The sequence below is a fragment of the Acomys russatus genome, chromosome 6 (assembly GCF_903995435.1).
Source record: "Acomys russatus chromosome 6, mAcoRus1.1, whole genome shotgun sequence".
Taxonomy (NCBI): domain Eukaryota; kingdom Metazoa; phylum Chordata; class Mammalia; order Rodentia; family Muridae; genus Acomys; species Acomys russatus.
The window spans coordinates 50,393,212-50,415,570 of record NC_067142.1 but is presented as its reverse complement, the minus strand read 5'-3'; the positions used below and the strand labels follow the sequence as shown (position 1 = coordinate 50,415,570).

Below are 22,359 nucleotides of genomic sequence, written 5' to 3'. Positions count from 1 at the left end.
AAAATGGGTTATATCCACTCCCGAATTTCAACCTGTCTTATGAATGATTTTTAGGGTTTCCTCCTCAGAAGGGGGATATCACAGTAGCCATGACCAAGGGTTCCATTGAGGCCATTAAAGCAAAACTACTGACTCCTGGTCAAAAAGAACCCAAGTTCTATCTTTGGCCCTGGGTAGAGTCTTAACATTGCAAGCTACACCAAACACAGGAGTTAGTAAAGCTGTACGTGTCAATCACCCAGCAGAGAACTCCCCTCAGGAAGGCTGATTCTCCCTTAGCCATGCTAAAACCATAGGAGGAATAATTAGCCCTTAATGAGATGATGTACTTCTCCTTCCCAGGACAGTTGTGTAATTCTTTCCCCTCCTTTCTGTCTCTGGCCAAAGTCCATGAATGCTTTCTTTGGTCCTTTGGTCTTTTTCTTTAAAACAAACAAACAAACAAACAAACAAAAAAACCATTGTTTTTATTTATTTGTACAGTACTTTATTTAATTATACAATGCTCTGCCTGCATGTATTCCTGCGGGCCAGAAGAGGGCACCATATCTCATTATAGATGGCTGTGAGCCACCATGTGTTTGCTGGGAATTGAACTCAGGACCTCTGGAAGAACTGCCAGGTTTCTTAACCATCTCTCCAGGCCCCTTTAGTCTTTTTCATTCTCTCTCTGCAGCCACCTCACATTTGCTGTGTAGCTATTTGTTGGGCCTCCATGCCTAACTCAAAAAGGTGTGGCTTTCTCTTTTCCTCTCCATCCCCCTCCTCCTGACTCCTCCAGCTCACAACAATGTCTGAACCGTGTTTTTTTGTTTAAGCACTAACAAACTTGTGGCTGAGCTTCCTCCTGGGTTTGGTCTTCAATTCTTTTACTAGTGAGACTAAGAACCCTGAGAGGGGGTTCCAGTTTCCTTGGTAACGTGTGGTGTCCCGGGGGACAATTTCTGGCAACAGTAATTTATGTTTTTAATTAAAAAAAAAAAAAGTTGTGTATGTCTTCCTGTGTCTCCAGGGATATGTGGAAGCCAGAGGTCATGCGTCAGTGCTTCGTCTGGAGCTTAGACCGGGTCTTAGTATGTGGCCTCAGCTGGCCTGTAACTGTGGGCTGCCAGACCTTTTACATTCTTGGAATTTCTCTTAGGGTCCATACTGAACAATGCTATTCTCAGGCTCTTGGGAGACATTCTTGGTTACGTCCTTGATGTGTAAAGGCCTCATCGTAATGTCCACTTCCTATCAGAAAAAGACAGTGAGAGGGAAAAAAAAAAGTTGTTTTGTTGTTTTGTTTTTCAAGACAGGGTTTCTCTGTCTGTGTAACAGCCCTGGCTGTCCTAGACTTACTCTATAGGCCAGGCTGGCCTTGAACTCACAGAGATTCACTTGCCTCTGCCTCCTGAGTGCTGGGATTAAAGGTGTGTATTACCAGAACAAAGAATTGATAAACACCAAGTGCCCGATGAACTTTCAGACATGGAAATTCAAGACATCAGAAACTTGATGCTTTAAGTCAGAGCTTCTCAACCTGTGGATCCCGACCCCTTTGGAGAGCTGAACAACCCTTTCACAGGGATCGTATCTCAGACATCCTGCACATCAGATACTGACATTATGATCCATAACAGTGTCAAGATTGCAGATACGAAGCAGCAATGAAAATAATTTTATGGTGGGAGGTGGTCACCACAACATGAGGAACTGTATCAAAGGGTGGCAGCGTTGGGAAGGCTGGGGACCACTGCTCTTAGTGGACTGGTTATCCAGGAGAAACATTTTAGGAAGGATGCAAGCCAAGTTCAGTAATATGACCATATTCAGCTGATGGTAGGAGATAAAACAGACTCGGGAAGAAGTTTCCAATGCACACACAAGTATGGACTAAGTATAGAGTGGGTCTGGTTTCTTCAAGGGGATCCCAGAGATGAAGAAAGATAGATTTACCTTCACACTGAGGTCCGTCCGCGCCGGAGATGAGTCGAACGGAACGGAATTGGGAATGGAACACTGGAGTGTGCTCGCATTCTGTTCCTGCCCAAGCCGTGGTAGGAAGAGCATGGCAACATGAGCAACGCTGGTGAGTCTCTGATAGGAGTGTGTGGCCCCAAGGCCCTCCTGGTGAACATCAGTTGAGCCATTCAGGGACACCTCCTGGGACTTCGGTGTCATTCCTGGGCTTGGTTTTCCTGTCCTCTTTCCTTCTTCTTTACTCCTGTCATCACACCTGGAAGGACAGGACAGGAAGGCTTCGATCATAAGACAAAACAAGAGGGAGGAGGTGAAGTGTAGGTCCAGTCATCTGTGCCTTACCTCCTCCTGGGAGGAGGCCCCATATGAGGCTCAGGATTAGCCAGAGATTTCTTTTGTTGTCAAATTTATATTGCTAAAGTGTGAGGTGACCACAGTTGTAAGTCTGAAGGCAGAAAGGGGTGGGGCTGGAAAAACAGGAATGTGGAAACGTCAGGGTTGAGAAGAGTCTGTCTTGCCTCTGGCGATGAACTAGGAAACCTGTGCCAAGCCTCACTTTCCTGCACTCAGGTGGCTTCCATGACATCCTCATCCGATAAACATCTGCTTAATTAATAGAAATGATTAGTATAAATTATTGCAAACAGAAGAACCAAAATTTGTATTAGTGTGTGTGTGTGCACATGTGTGTGAGTGAGTGAAACTTCTGGGAACCATTTTTAGCCTTTTACCTTGGGGCAGCATCTTTCTTGTTTCTGCTAATGCACTGTCGATCCCAGTCTGGCTGGTCCAGGAGCTCTGCCAGATACTCTTGTCTCTTCCTTCATCTCTCCTCGATGCTCTGGGATCATAGATGGGTGTTACCACACCCAGATTTTACGTGAGTTCTGGGGATTGATCTTGGGCTTTCAGGCTTGTGAAGCACTTTTACCAGATGAGCCATTTTCCCAGCCAAAACCAGATTAATGACCATCTAATGACGGGGGCAGAATTCATTCACAGGGCTGGAGAAATACCTCTGCAGTTGAGAGCATAGACTGGTATTCCAGAGTACCTGAATTGAGTTCCCAGCACCTACATAACCCTAGGGTCAGGGAATCTGAGTCCCTTTCTAGCCTCCCACGGACACCTATATATCATAGCATGTGTGTGCACACGTGTGTGCATGTGTGTGCACATCCACACAAATAAGTGCTTTTTAAAAACCACACATCTGTGGCAGATCTTAAAAAAACAAGTACTTTTTGTGTCTGAGGGTATAAGGATGAAAAGATCAATGCCCAGTGTCCTGGTGCCCAGTTTGGTGAGAAATCTGCGTACATAAACGGAGAAAAATAAGGTTTACTGCCTGTAATAATAATGGTGCAGCGGGAAGTGAGGCTTTGTACCACCGTGGTAGATTCTGTAGGAAGATTACTGTAAGCCAGTTCTTTTTATTCTCTCTCTCTCTCTCCCTCTTTCTTTCTTTCTTTCTGTTTTTCATGGCAGGGTTTCTCTGTGTAGCCTTAGCTGTTCTGGACTCACTTTGTAGAACAGGCTGGCCTCAAACTCACAGAGATCCACTTGCCTCAGCCTCCCAAGTGGCATGTGCCACGCTAAGCAAGTTCTCGATGGCAGCTGGTAGCTTGGGAAGCCATTTGGGTTGAGAGAGTATTTTGGGCAATGAGAATCTGGAACAAACCCAAGGAGACTTGAAGTGTGTCTGCAGCGTGCTCAGGAGGCGACAGTGGCTTGGTTTGGGCTTTTAAGTGGAATGTGGAAACATGGCAGGAGGCAAACAGCAGGTAAAACACCCCGAGAGACCACGCCAAGGAGTTTGTATTTCATCCTGTAGGACACTGAGGAGGCTTCGAAGGGGTTTAACAGTAGTAATGCTAACATGCTCTGACGACTGTGTGAGGGTCTTTGGGGGATGACCCTGGAACTAGGGAGACCATTTAATAAACTGAGGTAATAAACAGAGAGATGGTGGGGCATGAAATGAGAGGACTCTGAATGGAGAAGAGAGGGAAGATGCCAGAAATATGCAAAAGGGGAGAAGCCACACAGCACGGACTACAGCAGGGCAGACTGAGACACAGGAAGAGAGAGAGGAGAGGGTGTTTCCAGAGTTAGATGATTAATTTAATGCTCAGTGGAGTATTTAAACTATATGACTGGATTAAGAGCTGGAGTTATAGCGCAGCCAGTAGAGGGCATGCCTCACATGCATGGAGCTCTGAGTTCAATCCCCAGCATCCTACAAAGAGGACATGCTCGCCCCAGTGGATGGCGCCACACCCCTGCACATAGGGAAAGCACTAACCAGACTCAGATGGTTACTAAGAACAACAAGAAAAAGGGAGACATGAAGTTGGGAGATGGAGAAGGATCCTAGCGGGAGTTGGAGGGAGGCAGTGGTAGATGGGCATGATCAAAATACATTGTACAAATGTATGGAGTTTTCACAACAAAAGTACTATTTTAAAAAGCAATTTAAGCAATTAAGCAAGTATCATGGCACACGCCTACAACCCCAGCCCTGAAGAGGACCAGAGCTTCAAGGTCATCCTCAGGCTGCAATGTAAACTTTAAACCAGCATGGGAAACATGAGACTCTGTAGGGAAAAAGAAGAAGAAGAAGAAGAAGAAGAAGAAGAAGAAGAAGAAGAAGAAGAAGAAGAAGAAGAAGAAGAAGAAGAAGAAGAAGAAAGAAGAAATAGTATAAAATAAAATAAGACAAAAAGAAGAGAGAAAAAGAAAACAAACGCCGAGCCAAAAGGGAGACACCCAGTCTGAAAACACAGGTCTCAGAATTATGTGTGTCGTAAATTAAACAAACTAGGGAATTCTCCTGAAAATCAAAGAAAGCCTAGTGAGTGACACAGGCCAACACTCGTGAAGTGTATGCTGCTCGGGAAAAGATGGCTGTCGAGATAGAAGAGTCGATGCCAGCTCCGCTGCACACACCATATTTGACTAGGTTTCTACTTCTATCAGGCAGACAGGCATCGCCTGGTATCAGTCATGAGGGGAAATGCCAGAGGCCGCTGCTCAGTTTGCTTTTTGTTTTTGTTTGTTTGGTTGGTTTTCTTCAAGACAGGGTTTCTCTGTGTAGCCCAATCTGTCCTGAAACTCATTCTGTAGCCCAGGCTGATCTTAGACTCAGAGAACCTCCTGCCTCTGTCTCTGAGTGCTGGGATTAAAGGCATGTTTCACCATGCCTAGCTATTTTGTTTTTACACTTATTTTAATTATTATTACTATTACTATTATTTTATTATTGGGGAGATCTTGTGTAGCCTAAGCTGACCTCAAACTTGTTATGTAGTTTCTTGTACTTCTTTTATTAATTTCCTCTTTAAAGGCCTCTTTCATCTTCATAAGATTAGATTTAAGGTTATTTTCTTGCACTTCAGGTGTGTTAGAATTACCTAGGGTTTGTTGTGGTAGGATAGCTGGTTCCAGTGGTGCCATACTGCCCTGGGTTTTGTTGAGTGTGCTCTTACGCTGGCCTTTAGCCATCTGGTTGTCCCTGGTGTTGGCAGACTTGGATGTCGCTGATGGCAGTAGCCCTCTGGGATTGCAGGCAAGGAACTGCGGGAGAGGTCTCACCTGGTAGTCCCTGATGGCTGCCACCTGTGGGGTTGCAGGTAGAGCTGGAGCCTGGGGACTGGGGTGCAGAGGGCACGGGACAGCCCTCACCACTACAAACTTGCTTTGGACTTCTGATTCTCTTGCTTCCACTCCCTAAGAGTTGGGATTAAAAGCATGCAACATCATGCCTGGTTTATGCAGGTCTGGGGATTGAACCTAGAATTTCATGTACTACCTACCAGGCAAGCACTCTCCCAGCTGAGCTACATCTTCTGCTCTTATGTTATCAAAACTGCATTCCAGTGACATCAGTTTTACTCGTCAGATGCTTAAGGTTGGGCTATTGATGCACTGATTAGTTCACTAAACCTTGATGTCTAATGAACATACATAAACCCTGGCACGGTGGTCCACACCCATAATCTGAGCACCTGAGAAGCAGAAGCAGGAAAATTGTTGTGAGTGCTATTTTAATAATAATTATTATATATTGTTATTATTACTATTATTAATATTGGGGGTTTGGGGACAGGGCTTCTCTGTATAGCCCTGGCTGTCTCAGAACTCACTCTGTAGACCAGGCTGACCTCAAACTCAGAGATTCACCTGCCTCTGCCTCCCAAGTGCTGAGATTAAAGGCATGAGCCACCACTGGCCAGATGATTATTATTATTTGAGGCCACCCTGAGCTATGTAGTAAATTCTAGGCCAGCCTGAGCTAGATTGCAAGACCTTGCCTCAAAAATCAATCAATCAAGCAACCAATCAATAGTTTAAACAGTGAATTGGGACAAACTTAAAGGGGTCATCTAGCCTCGTGCTGGGCTTTATGACATTTATCATGTATTTTATTATTTCACAGTTTTTGTTTATTCTGTGTGCTGCACACATGTGTCAGTCAGAGGACAATTCGCAGGCGTGAGTCTCCCTCCATGGCCGCAGGTGATCAGGGTTGGTGGCCAGTGCCACTGCCCACTGAGCCATCTCATCAGCCTACATTTGGCATCTATATCTTCTGACTCATTTGAGCAAACCAATGATCATATTTGAGCCGAGGAACAAATGACTCACAGGTCCAAGTCAGTATCCAAGAAAGCTGGCATGCTCAGCTCAGACTATCCAGGGGAAATTCCACTGGAACACACACACACATTCTTCCTTTGTTTTCTGAACAGCAACAGATTAAGGAAGGCGGAGGTAATACTGTCATGTGCCAGCCCTCAAAGGCAGCCCTGAGTCAGGATACACTCATGTCACATGCTTGCACATAGGCAGTTGGTCTCCTCCGTACCACCCCGGGAAGCACTTAGGGTCCTTGGGTTAATGGGGCAGCTCCAGGCAATGAGAGAGGACGTGGGTAGAGATGGAGGTGAGCAGAAGGCTAGGGGCTCTGAAAGGCTGGAGTCCCGTAAGGGGATTTAGATGGATTTCCCGTTACTTTGTAGAGGGAAGAATGCCCACAAAAACAAGGTAAAGGCAGTGCACATTAAAAAACAAAAACAAGGTTCTACTGTGGCCGTGGAGGAGTCTACGATCAAGGAGCCAGTGCTGGATGCCAAATCGGAGGTCACCTGCCAGCTTATAGATTTTCAGTGGAAACTGGGCATGGCTGTGAGCTCGGACAGCGGCAGATCCCTCAAGTATCCTTACGTGGCAGTGATGCTAAAAGTGGCAGATAATTCTGGCCAAGTAAAAAGCAAGTCCATCGAAATGACAGTTCCACAGTTTCAGAATTTCTACAGACAGTTCAAGGAGATTGCAGCTGTAATTGAGACTGTGTGAGAACTGACTCCTGATTCTAAAGTAATGGACTCTATTTATGAAAGAGAACTGCATATGGATCAAAGATTTATACATTGAAGATTGTGCTTCTTTGGTTGGAGAGATGGATGACTCAGGTGAAGAGTGCTGGCTGCTCTTTGGAGAACCTTTGTTCAGTTCCCAGCACCCACATGGTAGCTCACAAGTGAATGTAACTCCACTACCAGGGGATCCTACACCTTCACACAGAGATGCGTGCGGGTAAAACACCAATGCACATAAAATAAAAATAATTAATTAAAAAAAACAAAAACAACAACAACAAAACCCTCTTGGTTCTTATCTCTTCATAAGCAGAATAGGCTCCTGTGTAAGGTGGAGAGTTCCCCACAGGTAGGAGTGTGGAAGAGAGTAACAGTGAGGAGGGACACAAGGTCAGATGTAAAGGCCACTATGCTGAGACTTGGCCTGTCTCGTCTGCCCATAGGCTTGGATTTTCTCCATCAGACACAACCCCATCATGGTCTCTTTTGTTTTCTTTTCTCTATATGCAGAAATAATCGCTTCTACAAACCTTATAATTCTTTTGGAGGATGAAAACTTTGCTGACTTTTTCAACACATTTCTTTCTCTCCCGGTAAGCATTCTCAGGCCTGAATCCAAATGTTCCATCAGCATGCCTAAGTGTCTGGTTTGTTCTGTTAATTTCCTTTTCAAATTGAGAATTTTTTTTTTTCTGTTTTTAAATTTCCTTATTACATTTAGTTAGTGTGTTGGGTGGGTGGGTGGGTGTGGTGTGTATGTGGGTGTGCCTGTCTGTCTGTCTGTCTGACTGTCATAGTGTATGTGTAGAGGTCAAAATAAAACTTGTAAGAGTCAGCTCCCTCCCTCCATCCTGTGAGACCCAAGGATCAAAATCAGGTCATGAGACTAGGTGAATAGCAACTTTACCTGCTGAGTCACCTTGGCAGCCCTGAAATTTAATTTGAGCAAGTAAACAGAAACTAGAATCTGTTCTCAAACTTCCAAGAACTTCTCAATGAAATCCTAAATGCAAAAGCTCACCTTTCTTATCCAGAACCATCCTGTGCCTCTGCCTCTGCCCCCAGGTCTCAGGAGCGATCTTAAGACATGTTAATTATCCAGTTCACTGATAGTTCATGTGATGTTATGTAGTTCATGATAACATTCTAGAAACAATAGTATGAGAAGGTGACATTTCAGCCAGGGATACAGGTAGATATAAAGCTATTTCTAAGGGGCGGGGCAAGCACAGCCCAAGATGGCCGCTCTCTGCTACTCCTTAAGCTCTGTGAGAAATGGCCAGTGGACAAGACCAAATGGGGCGGGACTTGGGTGCTTACCCTTGGCAGCGGGTAGCACAGGGTCTTTGGGAGGGAGAGACCACCCAGCTTGCAGAACCCGAGGCCTGTGATCAGATGTAGGAAAGCTTAGCATGACTGAATCCAAACTACTATAAACACAAGTACCCACAACCCAGAGACACCAATTTTAGTGTCCTGTCCATAGACGAGTACAAGCTGATCCTGTCCACAGACATTCTGGAAGAGTTTCAGGAGATGAGTAAGAACATGTGGAAGACACTAGCGAGAAGTTTGCACCCACAAGGCCAGAGGAAAAGCATAAAGCTTGGGCTGGGGTCTTGTCCCACCCATGTACCTGATCTCCTGATACTCATCAATAAAAATGCCCACCTTTCCCTCCAAAAAAACCAAAATAAAACAAACAAACAAAAAAGCTATTTCTAGTTAGAAAAAGGATTAGACCTTTATTTTCTAAGTCCACAAAAAGGTAAATATAGCAATATTGGTAAATGCATTCTACTCTCAAGAGTCTTTTACACATAGCAAGAGGATCCCCAGGTCATCAACTTAATGTTCTTGTGCAGGGTAAGCTGTTAAAGTGGAAAATGTGGTTTGACATTTCAAAGCTCAGGAACCTCTCTTTCCTCATGGCTGAAGATGAACCTTACTATATGCATGAAGGCTCCTTCTACATTAGCAGGCTTTGCTGTTGTTGTTTTGTTTTGTGTTGTGTTTGTTTGATTTTTAGCTTTCTGGACTAGTTGCTTTTCTACTGCTGTGATAAAACCCCATGACCAAGGCAACTTAATAAAGAAAAAGTTTATTTTGGTTTATGATTCCGAAGAGATACAAGTTCATCACAAGTTCATGATGGTAAAGCAGAGGCAGCAGGTGGCAAAGCATTGTGGGTGGCTGGGGAAGATGCTGAGGGCTCACATCATGAACCACAAAGACAGAACAGAGAGGGGGCGGGGCAAGTGAGACAGCCGTAAAGCCCACATCCAATGACACACTTCTTTCAACAAGATCACGCCATCTAAACCTACCCAAACAGGACCGCCACCTGGAGACCAAATATTCAAATGTAGACTTTTGGTTACTTCGTTAGGTTCTTTTTTCTACCTCCCCACACCACCCCATCCCTTCCAACTTCCCTAACACTAGGTAGGAGAGAAAGAAAGTTAGAGGGGAAAGGGGGCATCAGCATCGTTAGACTACTTCCTGCTGAGTAGGGGCTTCGAGTTCCTTGGGGCAAGTATGATCTTCATTGTCAGGATCTCTCCAACCAGCAATAGCAGCAGGAGGAGAAGCAGCTGCCACGCCTCTCAGAGCTCTGGCAGTTTTACACCCTCTCCAGAGTTCCCTAGAATTCCAAATGTAAACTATTTGCCCCTGGCAAAATCACGCTCCTGCTAGAGCACAAGACTAACTATAGTCAGCTGCTGTGGACAGTCTGAAGCAACCCATATCCCACACCTGGGATTAAAGCGAAAACATAACATTTCCATGTTCTTAAAAAAAAAAAAAAAAAAAAAAAAAAAAAAAAAAAAAATTCTCACTGCATTCGAACATCTGAGTCTATGAAGGCTATCTTTTTTTTTTTTTTTTTTAACATCTTTTTCTTTTTTCCCCTGAGACAGGGTTTCTTTGTGTAGTCTTGGCTGGCCTAGACTCACGTTGATCCACCTGCCTCTGCCCCCCCCCCCCCCCGAGTGCTTGGATTACAGGCGTGTGCCACTGAACCTGGCTGAGATTGCATTTTAATCACAGCATTTCTCCCTCCCTTTTCCTCCTTTCAAACCCTTCCATATACCCCTGCCCACCCTCCTTCAAATTCATGGCCTCCTATTTCTTACTAATTGTTTTTTGCACATGTGTATTTGAATATTCATAAATATAACCTATTCAGTCCATAAAATGATACGTGTATGCATATTTTCAGGGCTGATCATTTGGCACTGGACAACCAATTGGTGCGCTCTTCTCTGGAAAGGACTGCCTCTCTCAGTCCCACGGTCACTCAGCTAGTTGTCTACAGTTCTGTGTGTGGGCTGAAGGCTGGTGGACTTCTTCTTGTCCAGCTTGGCATGTCCATTGTCATTTTCCTTGGACAGTTCACATTTAGGCAGTTGTGTTGGTGAGACTTTGTGAGTAGGACTTCTGATGTCACAAGGAGACTCAGTCTCACAGAAAAGTCCTTGATCCTCTGGCTCTTACACTCTTTCTGCCCCCTCTTCCACAATGCTCCCTGAGCCTTAGGTGTGAGAGTGTTTGGTAGCTCTATCAACTGGCATGGGGCTTTTAGAGGATATTCTTATTCAAATCACATTTTCCTTTACAGGTCTTTGGTCAGACACCATTTTATAATGTTGAGAATTCACAATGGAGCTTATGGCCAGAAATACCTTATGACTTGGTAAGATTCTTTGTGTGTGTGTGTGTGTGTGTGTGTGTGTGTGTGTGTGTTGTCTTGTTTTGTCTTTCAAGACAGGGTTTTTCTTGGCTGTCCTGGACTCACTTCATAGACCAGCTTGGCCTTGAACTCACAGAGATTCCCCTGCCTCTGCCTCCCAAGTGCACTACCACTGCCTGGCCTTGGTAAGAGTCTTAATGGCAAAAGATTCAGGGCAGAGGAAAGGGGTGGTTATCTGAAGAATTTAGAGATGGGGAGAAAGAAGACTAGAGGGTGGCCATGGAAGAAGATGTAAGGCAGGTGAGTAGGAGTGGCATTAAGCCAGGGAGACAGTTCACAGTCTTAGGTACCTGAGTACAAGTAATCGCTGCTAAATTCTTTCTTTATATTCTAGTCAACAGTAAGGAAATTTCTCGTGTCTATTGTGATTGTTCAGTAGTAGATGCTTGCACCCCTCTGCCGAGAAATCTGAGATCACACAGCTAATCAAGAAAGAATGTAAGGTGTAGTTGGCATAGTGTGAGGCAGGAAACTGGGGCCATAGCTGTGATCAGATATGAGCTACAGATACTGACCAAGGCCAAATGCCTCTCTTCTCAAAGCGTGACTTTCTCTTACTTTTTCATACCACTTTCCTCTTTCCTTATAAATTGCTCTTCTCTTCTCCTTTTCCATTACGTGGACTTAGATCTGACAGTGGCTTTCTGCGCTACAGTAGAGGCATGCGTTACTGGAGTACTGGAGAGCTCACTCTCAGACAGTGGTTCTCAGCCCCCCCCCCCTTAACTGTGACCCTTTAATACAGTTCCTAATGTTGTGGTGGCCCCCAACCATCACATTATTTTTATTACTACTTTATAACTGTAATTCTGCTTCTGTTATGAATTGTAATGTAAAATGTCTGCGCTTTCCAATGGTCTTAGGCAACCCCTATGAAAGGTTTGACCCACAGGTGAGAACCACTGCTCTAAGACAGCAAGAGTTTGTTTCTCTGTGGCTTCTAGAGACTTATTTTAATTACTATATTTGGTTTCTCCACTTACACTCAAAACTTCACTTTTTTTTTTTAATCTCTCTTCAGTGGATTATCTCTCAGGGTACCCTCCTCTCCTCTAAATGGTGATATGTTTATGTTTTTCTTATGTGTATTTGTGTAGTTGTTGAAAGAAGAACCTCCTATGTAGCTTAACTAGGCTAGAGTTCTAAATTCTCCTGCCAGGAGCTGGGATTAGAGTTATGTACCATCACACTCAGCTTTTTTGGGGGGGTTGTTTGTTTGTTTTTTTGAGGGGGTTGCATCTTTTCATACATGTGCAGTTGACATAGGTTGGGGGTTTTATGAGAAGTTATTTTGGAAAAAAAAAAAAAAAAGGCAAGTTAGTAGAGCTTTCCCTGACATCACAGAATAAGACTTTTGCTACTTCTTTTTTTTTTTTTTTTTTTTTTTTTTTTTTTTGTCAAACAGAGCTTAGCTGTTTTCTTAAATTCATTTGGGAATAAGGAAAACTTTCTGGGGACATGGGTTTTGTTGTTGTTGGTTGATTATTTTTGATTGTGTGTGTGTTAATTCTTTCATTTCTGACTTAACAACCTTCATCTTGGGGAACCTCAGCTCAAGTCTCCACTCCCCTTAGGTACAACTTTTAATCAGCACACTTCTCCTTCCAGTCAAATATTACAAATGCGTCATGACTTCATACTCTTTCCTTTGCTACATTTCTTAACCACTGAGCCACCTCTCCAGGCCCCTCTTGCTGCATTTCTTAAGGGTTCAGTTCCATTTATCTTTCTGTTATTTTGTTTGAACTCTAGATTTCCAAGTACAAAGGACTATTGACCTGGTTGGAAAAATACCGGTTACCTTTCTTCTGCAAAACAAACTTGTGTTTCTATTACATCCTCTGCCAGGAACTCATCAGCTTTATTAAGTCCCCGGAAGGAGGTAAGCGTAGATGTGAAAGGGTGCGGGGAACTACGGGAAGCCGTACCGCGTAATGATCCTATGCTCATCAGTTCTGTGCTGTGATACAAATACTGCCTGCGTTGGGAGAAATGTGGAAGAAGCCCAACACTCTTTGCATTAAGCGGTGACACCACTAGCTTCCATAAGCATTCACCTTCAAATGCACTTACCCCCACATAGATACTTGAATATACATAATCAAAAATGTTAAAAAAAAAAAAAAGATAATCTTTTAAGAAGATAATTGTGAAGAGAATGTAATCTTGCTTTAGTCTGGGCCCAAGGTGAAAACAGTCTTGGGATGCTTGACCCCACTGAGACGGTTTCGCTACAGACTGATAAAGATCTGAGATAGACTCAGAGGGAGGAAGGATCAGCCCAAGACGGAAGACGGGGGCCCACGGTTCCAGCTGGGGTATTGTATTGCAAAAATGCCCACTGATTGGGCAGAAGACAGACCAGGGAAGAGAGGAGAAGGAGGAAGGGCATCATAGGCTAGGTGGGGGAGAAGCACATGGCCAGTGTGGATGGAGGATTTGACCCAGATGAAGAACATTAACAAGTATTTGGGATTATGGATGGGAGGTAACTTGATAGAAATTATTAGAAGCAGATGGCATGGGATTGGGGCACCTGCCCCATTATGGGAAGTAGTTTAGGGGATTAATATCTGCTCTGTCCCAGGTTAACTAAGGCTATTTTAAAATATAACAGGTATCTGTGTCTTGATTCATTGCTACTGGGTTAGAAAATACTGCTGTAATAATAATTATGGCATAATAATAATAATAATAATAATAACAACAACAACAATAATAACAATTATATTATATATTACTGTATATAATATGTTACATATAATATATTTATATCTAATATATAAATATTATATATTAGATGTTATATATAATATATAATAAAATTATTATTATTATTATTGTTGTTGTTGTTATTATTATGGCCTTACTGGTAAATTAACCACAACAGATAATTCTCTTAGGGAAGAAAGTAAAAACTGGAGGATAGAGTGTCAAGATGTGACATACTGTCTTTAGGGATAGCACAGCTATTACCAGCATGGACTTAGCAGCCTCAGCTACTTGCTCTAGACCTGCTCGGTACTGACCCTGGCATCAACTATAGTTGGAAGAAGGCTCATGAGGCCTTACCCCTTACCACTAAACTATTGACTATTGAAAGATTATGGGAAAGGAAGAGATTGTCTTTAGTTGTGTACCCACTGCTGAACTCACCAGACTCCAAACTTGTGGTCACAGAGATGCTTGTGGTTAACTACAAGGGGTCACAAAACAAAACAAGTAGACAGAAATGTGAAAAAGAAATCTATAGAAGGGTTGGAGAGATGGCTCAGCAGTTAAGAGCACTGGCTGCTCTTCCACAGGTCCTGAGTCCAATTCCCAGCAACCACATGGTGGCTCACAACCATCTATACCCTCTAATGCCCTTTACAGGTAAGCAGATAGAGCAGACAAATACATAAAAAATTTAAAAAGAAGAGAGAGAGCTCTATAGAAAAGGAAAGTGGCGGCAGGGGTGAGAGGGGAATAAAAGGGTGGAGGTGAGAGTAATCAGTATGTAGTCTGTACATGTATGAAATTATCAAAAAGTAAGTTTAATCTATAGTGATAATGATAATTCTTTCAGATGTGCATGATTGAAAGTTACACATGATTGAAAGCGAGTGGATGGAGCCCTTCTAGTGCCACCATAGTTATGACACAAACCTAAATATTGAGAGAGGCTCCAGGTAGCTAGCTCTTTATTGTTTTTTGGATACTGATCTTAGGAGCAGTTGTGAGGACAATACTGGACCTGGAAGGAGAAATTGGGTGTGATGGCACATGCCTGTGATTCCAGTCCTCAGGAGGCAGAGGCAGGCAGATCACTGTGAGTCTGAGGCTAGGCTGATCTACAAAGTGAGTCCAGGGCAGCCAAGATAACACAGAGAAACCCTGTCTCAAAACACACACGTGGGGGTGGGGGAGAGGGGGGGAGAAGAGAGAGAGAGAGAAGGAAAGAAAAAGAAATGGAGTCTGTGACCTTTGAAATGGGATTATGAACTTTACCTGGAGGGACGGACTTTGCTGGACCATTCTCAAGAGGACAAGAGGACCTCCACTGAGATGTGATACAGAAAGCCTTTAGGGCCTGGATGTTATTGGAAAAAAAAACACAGGAAGACCAGAACACCGAAGATGGATGCAACAATTCAAGAGAAATTAAGACGTCAAATGGAGAAGAGATGACGTGAACGTAATGAAGATAGGCAATGGGGGGAGAAATCCAGTTGTGTTCTAGATCCTCTTGTCCAACAACAACAACAACAACAAAATCCTTGTGGAGTAAAACAGTGTAAGAAGGAAGGTGCGTGGAAGTGCACTCAATGCTCATTTGTCCCTAAGTGTTCCTAAGTGTCACATATTACAATGGTCACAAACCAGACGAGGGTGTCATGAGTATGAGGAGGAACTATAAACGCAAGGAACGTGGAAACAGCCTTAGTTCTTCCCAGTGACTTCTGAAGCATGAGAAGACAGACACTGGAGGAAAACTATCCATGCAAGCAATGTAGAAACGCCTTCGGCATACATAGCCGTGTCCAAAGTCACCAAAGAAACTATGCTAGCAAGAAACCTTCTGTGCCTGGATCACGTGACACACAGCAGAGCAGGATCACATAAGTACCTCTGCAGGAGCACTTGTACCTTTCAGTCATGAAGGAAGTTGCAGTGGGAAAAAATACTTTATATATGTAAGAAATGTGAGAATGCCTTCACTTATCCTTTTTACCCCTCAGAACTTTGAAGAGAATCACTGGAAAGAAACCTTGCGAATGTGAGCGATGCAGGGAAAGAATTCACTTGTTCCATTTCCTTCTGACACCAAGAAAAAAAAAAAAAAGCCATAATGAAGAGAGAACCTATGAGTGAAGAAATTCCCTTATTCCAGCTTTTCACCTCTATCAACGGAGCCACAACAGAGAGAATCCCTGTATATGTAAACAGCGTGAAAAGCCTTTGGTGACCACACTTAACCTTCCATACCTGTGGTGGTTTGAATGAAATTGGCCTCCAGAGTCTCATGTGTTTGCATGCTTGGTCCCCAGTTAAACTACTTACTGTTCAGAAGGATTAGGAGGTGTGGAGTGGGTATGGCCTTGTTGGAGGAGGTGTGTCCCTGGGAGAGGGCTTTGAGGTTTCAAAAGCCCATACCATGCCTAGTGTGGCTTTCCCGATGGACCAGTGCCTGCCTGTGTGCCACCAGTGCTCCCCCTCATGGTGACAATGGAGTGTGCCTCTGAAACTGTAAGCAAGCTCCCAATTAAATGCTTTTTAAAATAAGAGTTGTCTTCTTGGTCATGGTGTCTCTTCACAGCAATAAAACAGTGACTACCACAATGCCACGGAAGGATTCCCCCTGGATTCAAACACCCCATGTGTGTAAGCATGGAGGTAAAGCCTTTACCAAGCTGCAGTTGCTTTTGATTCCATGAAAAGATTCACAGAGGAGAGAAATGCTGTGTGGAACGCATTGTGGGAAAGTCTTCACTCATCACAGTTGCCTTAGGTGCCACCAAAAGATTCACAATGGTGAGAAACCCTATATACATAAACAATGCAGGAAAACATTCCTCCCTCCCAGTGTTCTTCAATGTCATAGAGCAATTGAGCGTTGGGAAACGCTGAGTGTTAACTAACGTGGGAAAGCCTTAACTATCACAGGTCAAGTCCACGAAAAGCTTCATAGTGGAGAAAAACCTTAGGGTGTAAGATATGTGGGAAAGCCTTCCATCCTTTGAATGAATTGTAAACACATGAATCTGGGTATATTAAAGATCAACCATACAGACGTAAGCAGTGTGGGAGAGCCTTTCTCTTATCTAGTTCCCTTTGAAAATATGTAAAAAGTCACAACAGAGAGAGAATCTCTAAATATACAATGTAAGTAGGCCCCATTATCACAACATATTTATAGAGATATGACAATGCATAATGACAAAAACTCATATCAACATAAAACATTCAGGGCAATCCTTAGTTAACTCAGTTTGAATGCAAATATGAAAGAGTAGATTATGGTAAGAAATGGAGATGTACAAGTCTTTAAGCCCACATATGTGCTACACACTGAGTCAGAGCTGTGCAAATGTGAGAAAGAAACATGTCCATTATGTCAAACAGCTCATAGATTTAAAGAAAATCTTTCTGTAGTGGAATAGTGTCAACATAAGTAATACAAAGAACATTATGCAACATAGTTTGTGTAGAATGTTCTAGAAATAACATAACCTGCAATAAATGTTATGAAAAACTTTAAATATATTGCTTGTCAATCACCCATTTCTAAGGTAAATCTCTGGACTATGCAGCCTAATTTCATTCTTGAAAATAAATGTTGAAGTAAGGCAGTTTTATAAGTGGAATAAAAATGCCAAACACACTGAGAGACATTATTTTTATGTACCTTTTAAGTGCTTGTGTCTAAAGGATATTTGATTGGGCTCATGCGATAAGTAAGCACTTATGTTTTAAAATTTTTTTTATTTAATTAATTTATTCAGATTAGCACTTATGCTTTATATATATACTTTGCCTTTTCAGATCAAATGATATTATAGTTAGCTTTTGCAATTGCTATTATTGGATTATTATAGAATATATATTATATATTTATTATGAATATATAATAAGATAATGTTTATACTCTAAACATATAATAACTAATAATAAACTAATAGTATATTTAGGAGTTTGTTAGCTGTTTCATACACTATATGAATTAACATATTGTCTTAGGGTTTCTACAAAAAACAAGTTAGGAAGGAAAGGGTTTATTTGGCTTACACATTCACACTGATGTTCAGCTCCCAAGGAAGTCAGGACAGGAACTCAAACAGGGCAAGTTGATGGAGAGGCCATGGAGGGGTGCTGCTTACTGGATTGCTTGCCAATTCTTGCTCTGCCTGTTTTCTTATAGAACCCAGGACCACCAGCCCAAGGATGGCCCCACCCACAATGGGTTGGCCCTTCCTCTATTGATCACTAATTGAGAAAATGCATTACAACTGGATCTTCTGGAGGCATTTCCTCAACTGAGGCTCCTTCCTCTCTGATAACTCTGGCTTGTGTCAAGTTGATACAAAACCAGCCAGCACATATATATGTTCATGAATTACATCAAGTTTACAAGGTTTTTAGAGAAATAAAGGTGAATGAATGGAAAATATTACATACAAATAGAAGCTAAAAGAGAGCTAGCATGCCTAGAGTAAAATCAGACAAAACAGACTTTATATCAGAAAAAAAAAGACACATAAGGGCATTATATTCAATGCATGCAAAGTCCAAAATATCAAGAAGATGTATAACTACACTTCTTTACTTCTCTCTTGGAGACCATCAAATATATGAAGCAAAATTTTACATAGCTAAACACAGAGACTGATAGCCCATCTATGACCGAACCACCCCAGATGACCCAACCTCACCTGATGTCAGAAGCTATGAAACACCCAAGGTCCTTGGTCCTTCCCAAACTATTCCAATGATTTAACAACAAGACTACTTCAAAATTCATTCTATGAAGACAATATTACCCTGATACCTAAGCCAGACAAAGTTGTAAGGGGGAAAAAAAAACAGCTCAGTGACCTTTATCAATATTGATGCAGAAATCCACAATAAAATAACGAGCTACCTGAATTCAGCGGCATGATGAGAGGCTTCTGCACTGGGAGCAGAGAGAACTTATTCATGGAAGACAAGGGTGGGTCAATGTGGAAAACTTAATCACTTTAGCATCCCACAATAACAGGATGAAATAGGATTCCCACATCCAGTATTCCTAGTCAGCAGAGTAGTGGAAGTCTTTACCAGAGCAATTAAGAAAAGAAAGAAAGAAAAAAGAAAAATTTTGTTTCTAGAAAAAAGATTTTGTTTCTAGAAGGTAATAGACAGACAAACCTAAAATTATCACTGTTCACATGATACAATGTTTTATGTTTTAAAAAATCTCCAATGTTTACACAAATTTTCCTGTTAGAACTAATGAGTGAATTCTGTAAAATAGTAGGGTATAAAGTCACACAAAAATCAGTCGCAATTATATACACTCACCATAAACAATTAAAAAAGAAATGACAAAACAATTTATAAGAATATTAAAAATGACAAAACATTACATTTTTAGGAATTAATTTATCCCTATAGGTGAAATACTTGCACAATGAAAATTACAAAACTTTGAAGAAATAACCTAAGGAATAAATAAATATAATCACCTCCCATTTTCATAGATTGAAAAACAATATTGCTAAGACATCAGTACTCCTTAAAAACCACAGATCTCCAAAATCTCTATAAAAATCCCAATAGCATCTTTTACTGAAAAAGGAAAGTCAGTTCTAAAATTCATATAGCATCTCAGTGGATCCTGAATAGCTATAATAATTTTGAAATTAGAGAGAAAGAATGAAGGTCGCATACATCCTTTGTTTTTTCAAGACAGGGTCTCTCTGTGTAGCCTTGGCTATGCTGAACTCATTTTGTAGACCAGGCTGGCCTCGAACTCACAGTGATCTACCTGTCTCTGCCTCCTGAGTGTTGGGATTACAGGTGTGCGCCATTGTGCCTGGCATGAGAAGAGTGCCAAAATTACTCTGTGGGGTGAAAGAACAGTCTCCCATTAGGTGATGCTGAATGCTGGGCAAATGGCCTAGTCAGCAAGATGCTTGCCTTACAAGTGGGAGGGCCTGAGTTTAATCACAGAAACATGTAAGCCAGCTGGGCACAGTGGTACATGCTTGTAATCCTAGTCCTGGGGAGGTGGATGCAGGTAGATCTTTGGGGGACTCTGCTCAGTCAGCCTGTCCTACTAGGTAGGTTCTACCCCAGGGAACGATCCTGTCTCAAAATCAGAAGGTGGATAGTGTCTGAAGAGTGGCACCAAAGGTTGTCCTCTGGCCTCTGCATGCACATGTGTATACACAAATGTGTGCACACCCGAGTGTCTGAAGAGTGGCACCAAAGGTTGTCCTCTGGCCTCTACATGCACATGTGAATACACAAATGCATGCACACCCAAGTGTATACACAGAGAGTAAAAGAAAATGAGACACTGGGACAAATGCATAAGAAGGAAGTGGGACCTATATAAAACTTGGTAGATAACAACAAAAATCAAAGACCTAATATTATATCTAAAACTATAAAACCAACAGAAAGTACAGGCCCAGGGGTTCACATCATTGGATTTGGCAGTGACTTCTTGGCTGTGGAATCAGCGACAGAGCTAACAACAGAAAGTTGAAATATATATATATATATATATATATATATATATATATATATATATATATATATATATATATATATATATATCCTTAAATTTAGACTTCAAAAGACATTATCAACAGAGGAAAAAGGAGCAGCATAGAGCACAAGAAAATGTTTAAAAGTGGCATAATTTGGTAGAGGACTGAGACCCATAATAATTATATATGTTACAACACGGTGGACATTGAAAAGACCATTCTACCTGAACTAAGTAATTAGAAAAGAAAAAACACTCCATTTATACAAGATGCTGAGTCCAAAAAAAAAAAAAAAAAAAAAAAAAATCACAAAAACCAGAAGTGCCTTGGCACCCGCCAGGAGCTGGAGGGACTGAGAAGTGCGGAGTGACTGCTTAGTGGTTATGGTTTTGATTTTTACAGGAAGGAAAAAAAAGTATTTAAAGTGAATGGTGATTTTAGTTACATGTTACAAATGTATTTAATGTTACTGAAAGGTACTCTTAAATAGTTAAAATAGTCATTTTTGTTAAATATATTTTAGTACAATAAAAATGGGAAAATGGGACTGGAAAGATGGCTCAGAGGTTAAGAGCACTGGCTGTTCTTCCAAAGATCCTGAGTTCAATTCCCAACAACCACATGATGGCTTATAGCCATATAATGAGATCCGGTGCCCTCTACTGGCAAACATGTAAGCAGAATACTGTATAAATAATAAATAAACAAATCTATTTTTTAATGGGAAAATGTAATTCAGAACAGACACACATCTGCTAAATGCCTGTCTCTCCCAACCCCTGCATGCCACACACACACAATATCTACCCACACACTCCAGTACTTCCTGTCTCTGTACAAATCCAGCACCCCTGTACCCTTAGGGTCCCTTTTATCTTGGACCTCATCTCTTCTCCTCACCCTCAGTCACTCTATTCTAGTGTCACTGACTGCCAGCAGCTCATCAAGCATGCCAGACACCTTCCCACTGCTCTGTTCTGCACTAGCTCAGCCTCGGGTGCTCTCCACCAGATAGCCACAGGGCTCACCTGCTCACCTTCGCAAACATTCGTGCAAATCTCAGCCTCAGGCTATTCTAATGATCCCACGGAATCCTGTTCATCCCGCTCACGTAGAATTCCCTGCATGCTTTACTTTGCTCTACCATGTTCTAGCAGTTCTTTCTGTCTTACTAACTAATGTGCGCATCATACGTATTTATGGCACGTCCCTTTCACAGGAGCATAAATCCTCAGGGGCGGGAACTTTTGCTTGATATTGCAAGCATCTGGACTAGGGCTTGGCATCTAGTGGTCATTAAATCAATATTTGTTGAATGAATGAACAACATTTTTGTATAGGGTTGAATTGACAACCTTTGACTCACTAGCCAAAGAAAGCTACATTGCAGGGCATCTGTGAGATTTAAATGGATCTTAAGGACAATACCATTGTCAGGTGGAGGCTGCAGTGGGGAAGAGGATATTTTGAGTTATGGATTATACCCATACATGGAGGCACCAAATAAGGCCCCGACACCTGTTACCACAGGGCCCAGCGACTAGTTTCAAAAGCACCACAGTTAGGACCCCCATTCATCTAGCTGACTTACGCTGAATATATGGCGCTCCAGTTGTGCGCAAGGCTGAGAAGGGCAAGGGGAAGAGTCATGCGCCCTCTCTCATGGACTTTTCCTGACAGCTAAGATGATGAGATGGAAAGTGGCGGACCAGTGGCTTCTGGAGAAATGCATCGCTGGGGTCAGAGGGATATGGCGGTTCTGCTCCTACCTCACCGGCAGTGCAGGTCAGTTTCTGAAGTTCTTCCTGAAGTCTGAAAGCTCTTAATAGTTTCCAGGGTGTTGGAACCCCAGATGGCAGTCATGTGATTCTGTGGAAAATCTAGGATATATTTAATAGTGCAGTTTGGGTGAAAGCTTGGGAAACTGGGGTCCATAAGATAAGTTACAGAAATAGCAATCCAACCCCTTTTATTCACCCATGTAACAGTATTTGTTAACCGTCTCTATATGACAACCACTGTGCTA

The 22,359-nt window shown here is 42.3% G+C and overlaps 2 protein-coding genes and 1 pseudogene across 3 annotated transcripts in view; all 3 read left to right on the top strand.

Moving 5' to 3' along the window:
- Positions 1-2,058: 2,058 nt before the first annotated feature.
- Positions 2,059-22,359, top strand: part of Rgsl1 (regulator of G protein signaling like 1) — a 62,756-nt gene continuing 42,455 nt past the window's right edge. The window contains exons 1-5 of one of the 2 annotated variants that reach the window (XM_051147594.1): positions 2,059-2,071; positions 7,854-7,936; positions 10,966-11,040; positions 12,850-12,979; positions 22,014-22,118. In XM_051147594.1, the coding sequence (XP_051003551.1) occupies positions 2,059-2,071; positions 7,854-7,936; positions 10,966-11,040; positions 12,850-12,979; positions 22,014-22,118 (406 nt within the window). The remainder of the gene's footprint in view (positions 2,072-7,853; positions 7,937-10,965; positions 11,041-12,849; positions 12,980-22,013; positions 22,119-22,359) is intronic. The other variant, XM_051147595.1, reaches the window with a different exon arrangement.
- Positions 7,049-7,599, top strand: LOC127190540 (COMM domain-containing protein 6). The gene has a single exon (XM_051147596.1). The coding sequence runs from the start codon at positions 7,144-7,146 to the stop codon at positions 7,318-7,320; it is 177 nt and encodes a 58-aa protein (XP_051003553.1). The 5' UTR covers positions 7,049-7,143; the 3' UTR covers positions 7,321-7,599.
- Positions 7,976-8,983, top strand: LOC127190886 (ubiquinol-cytochrome-c reductase complex assembly factor 2-like; annotated as a pseudogene).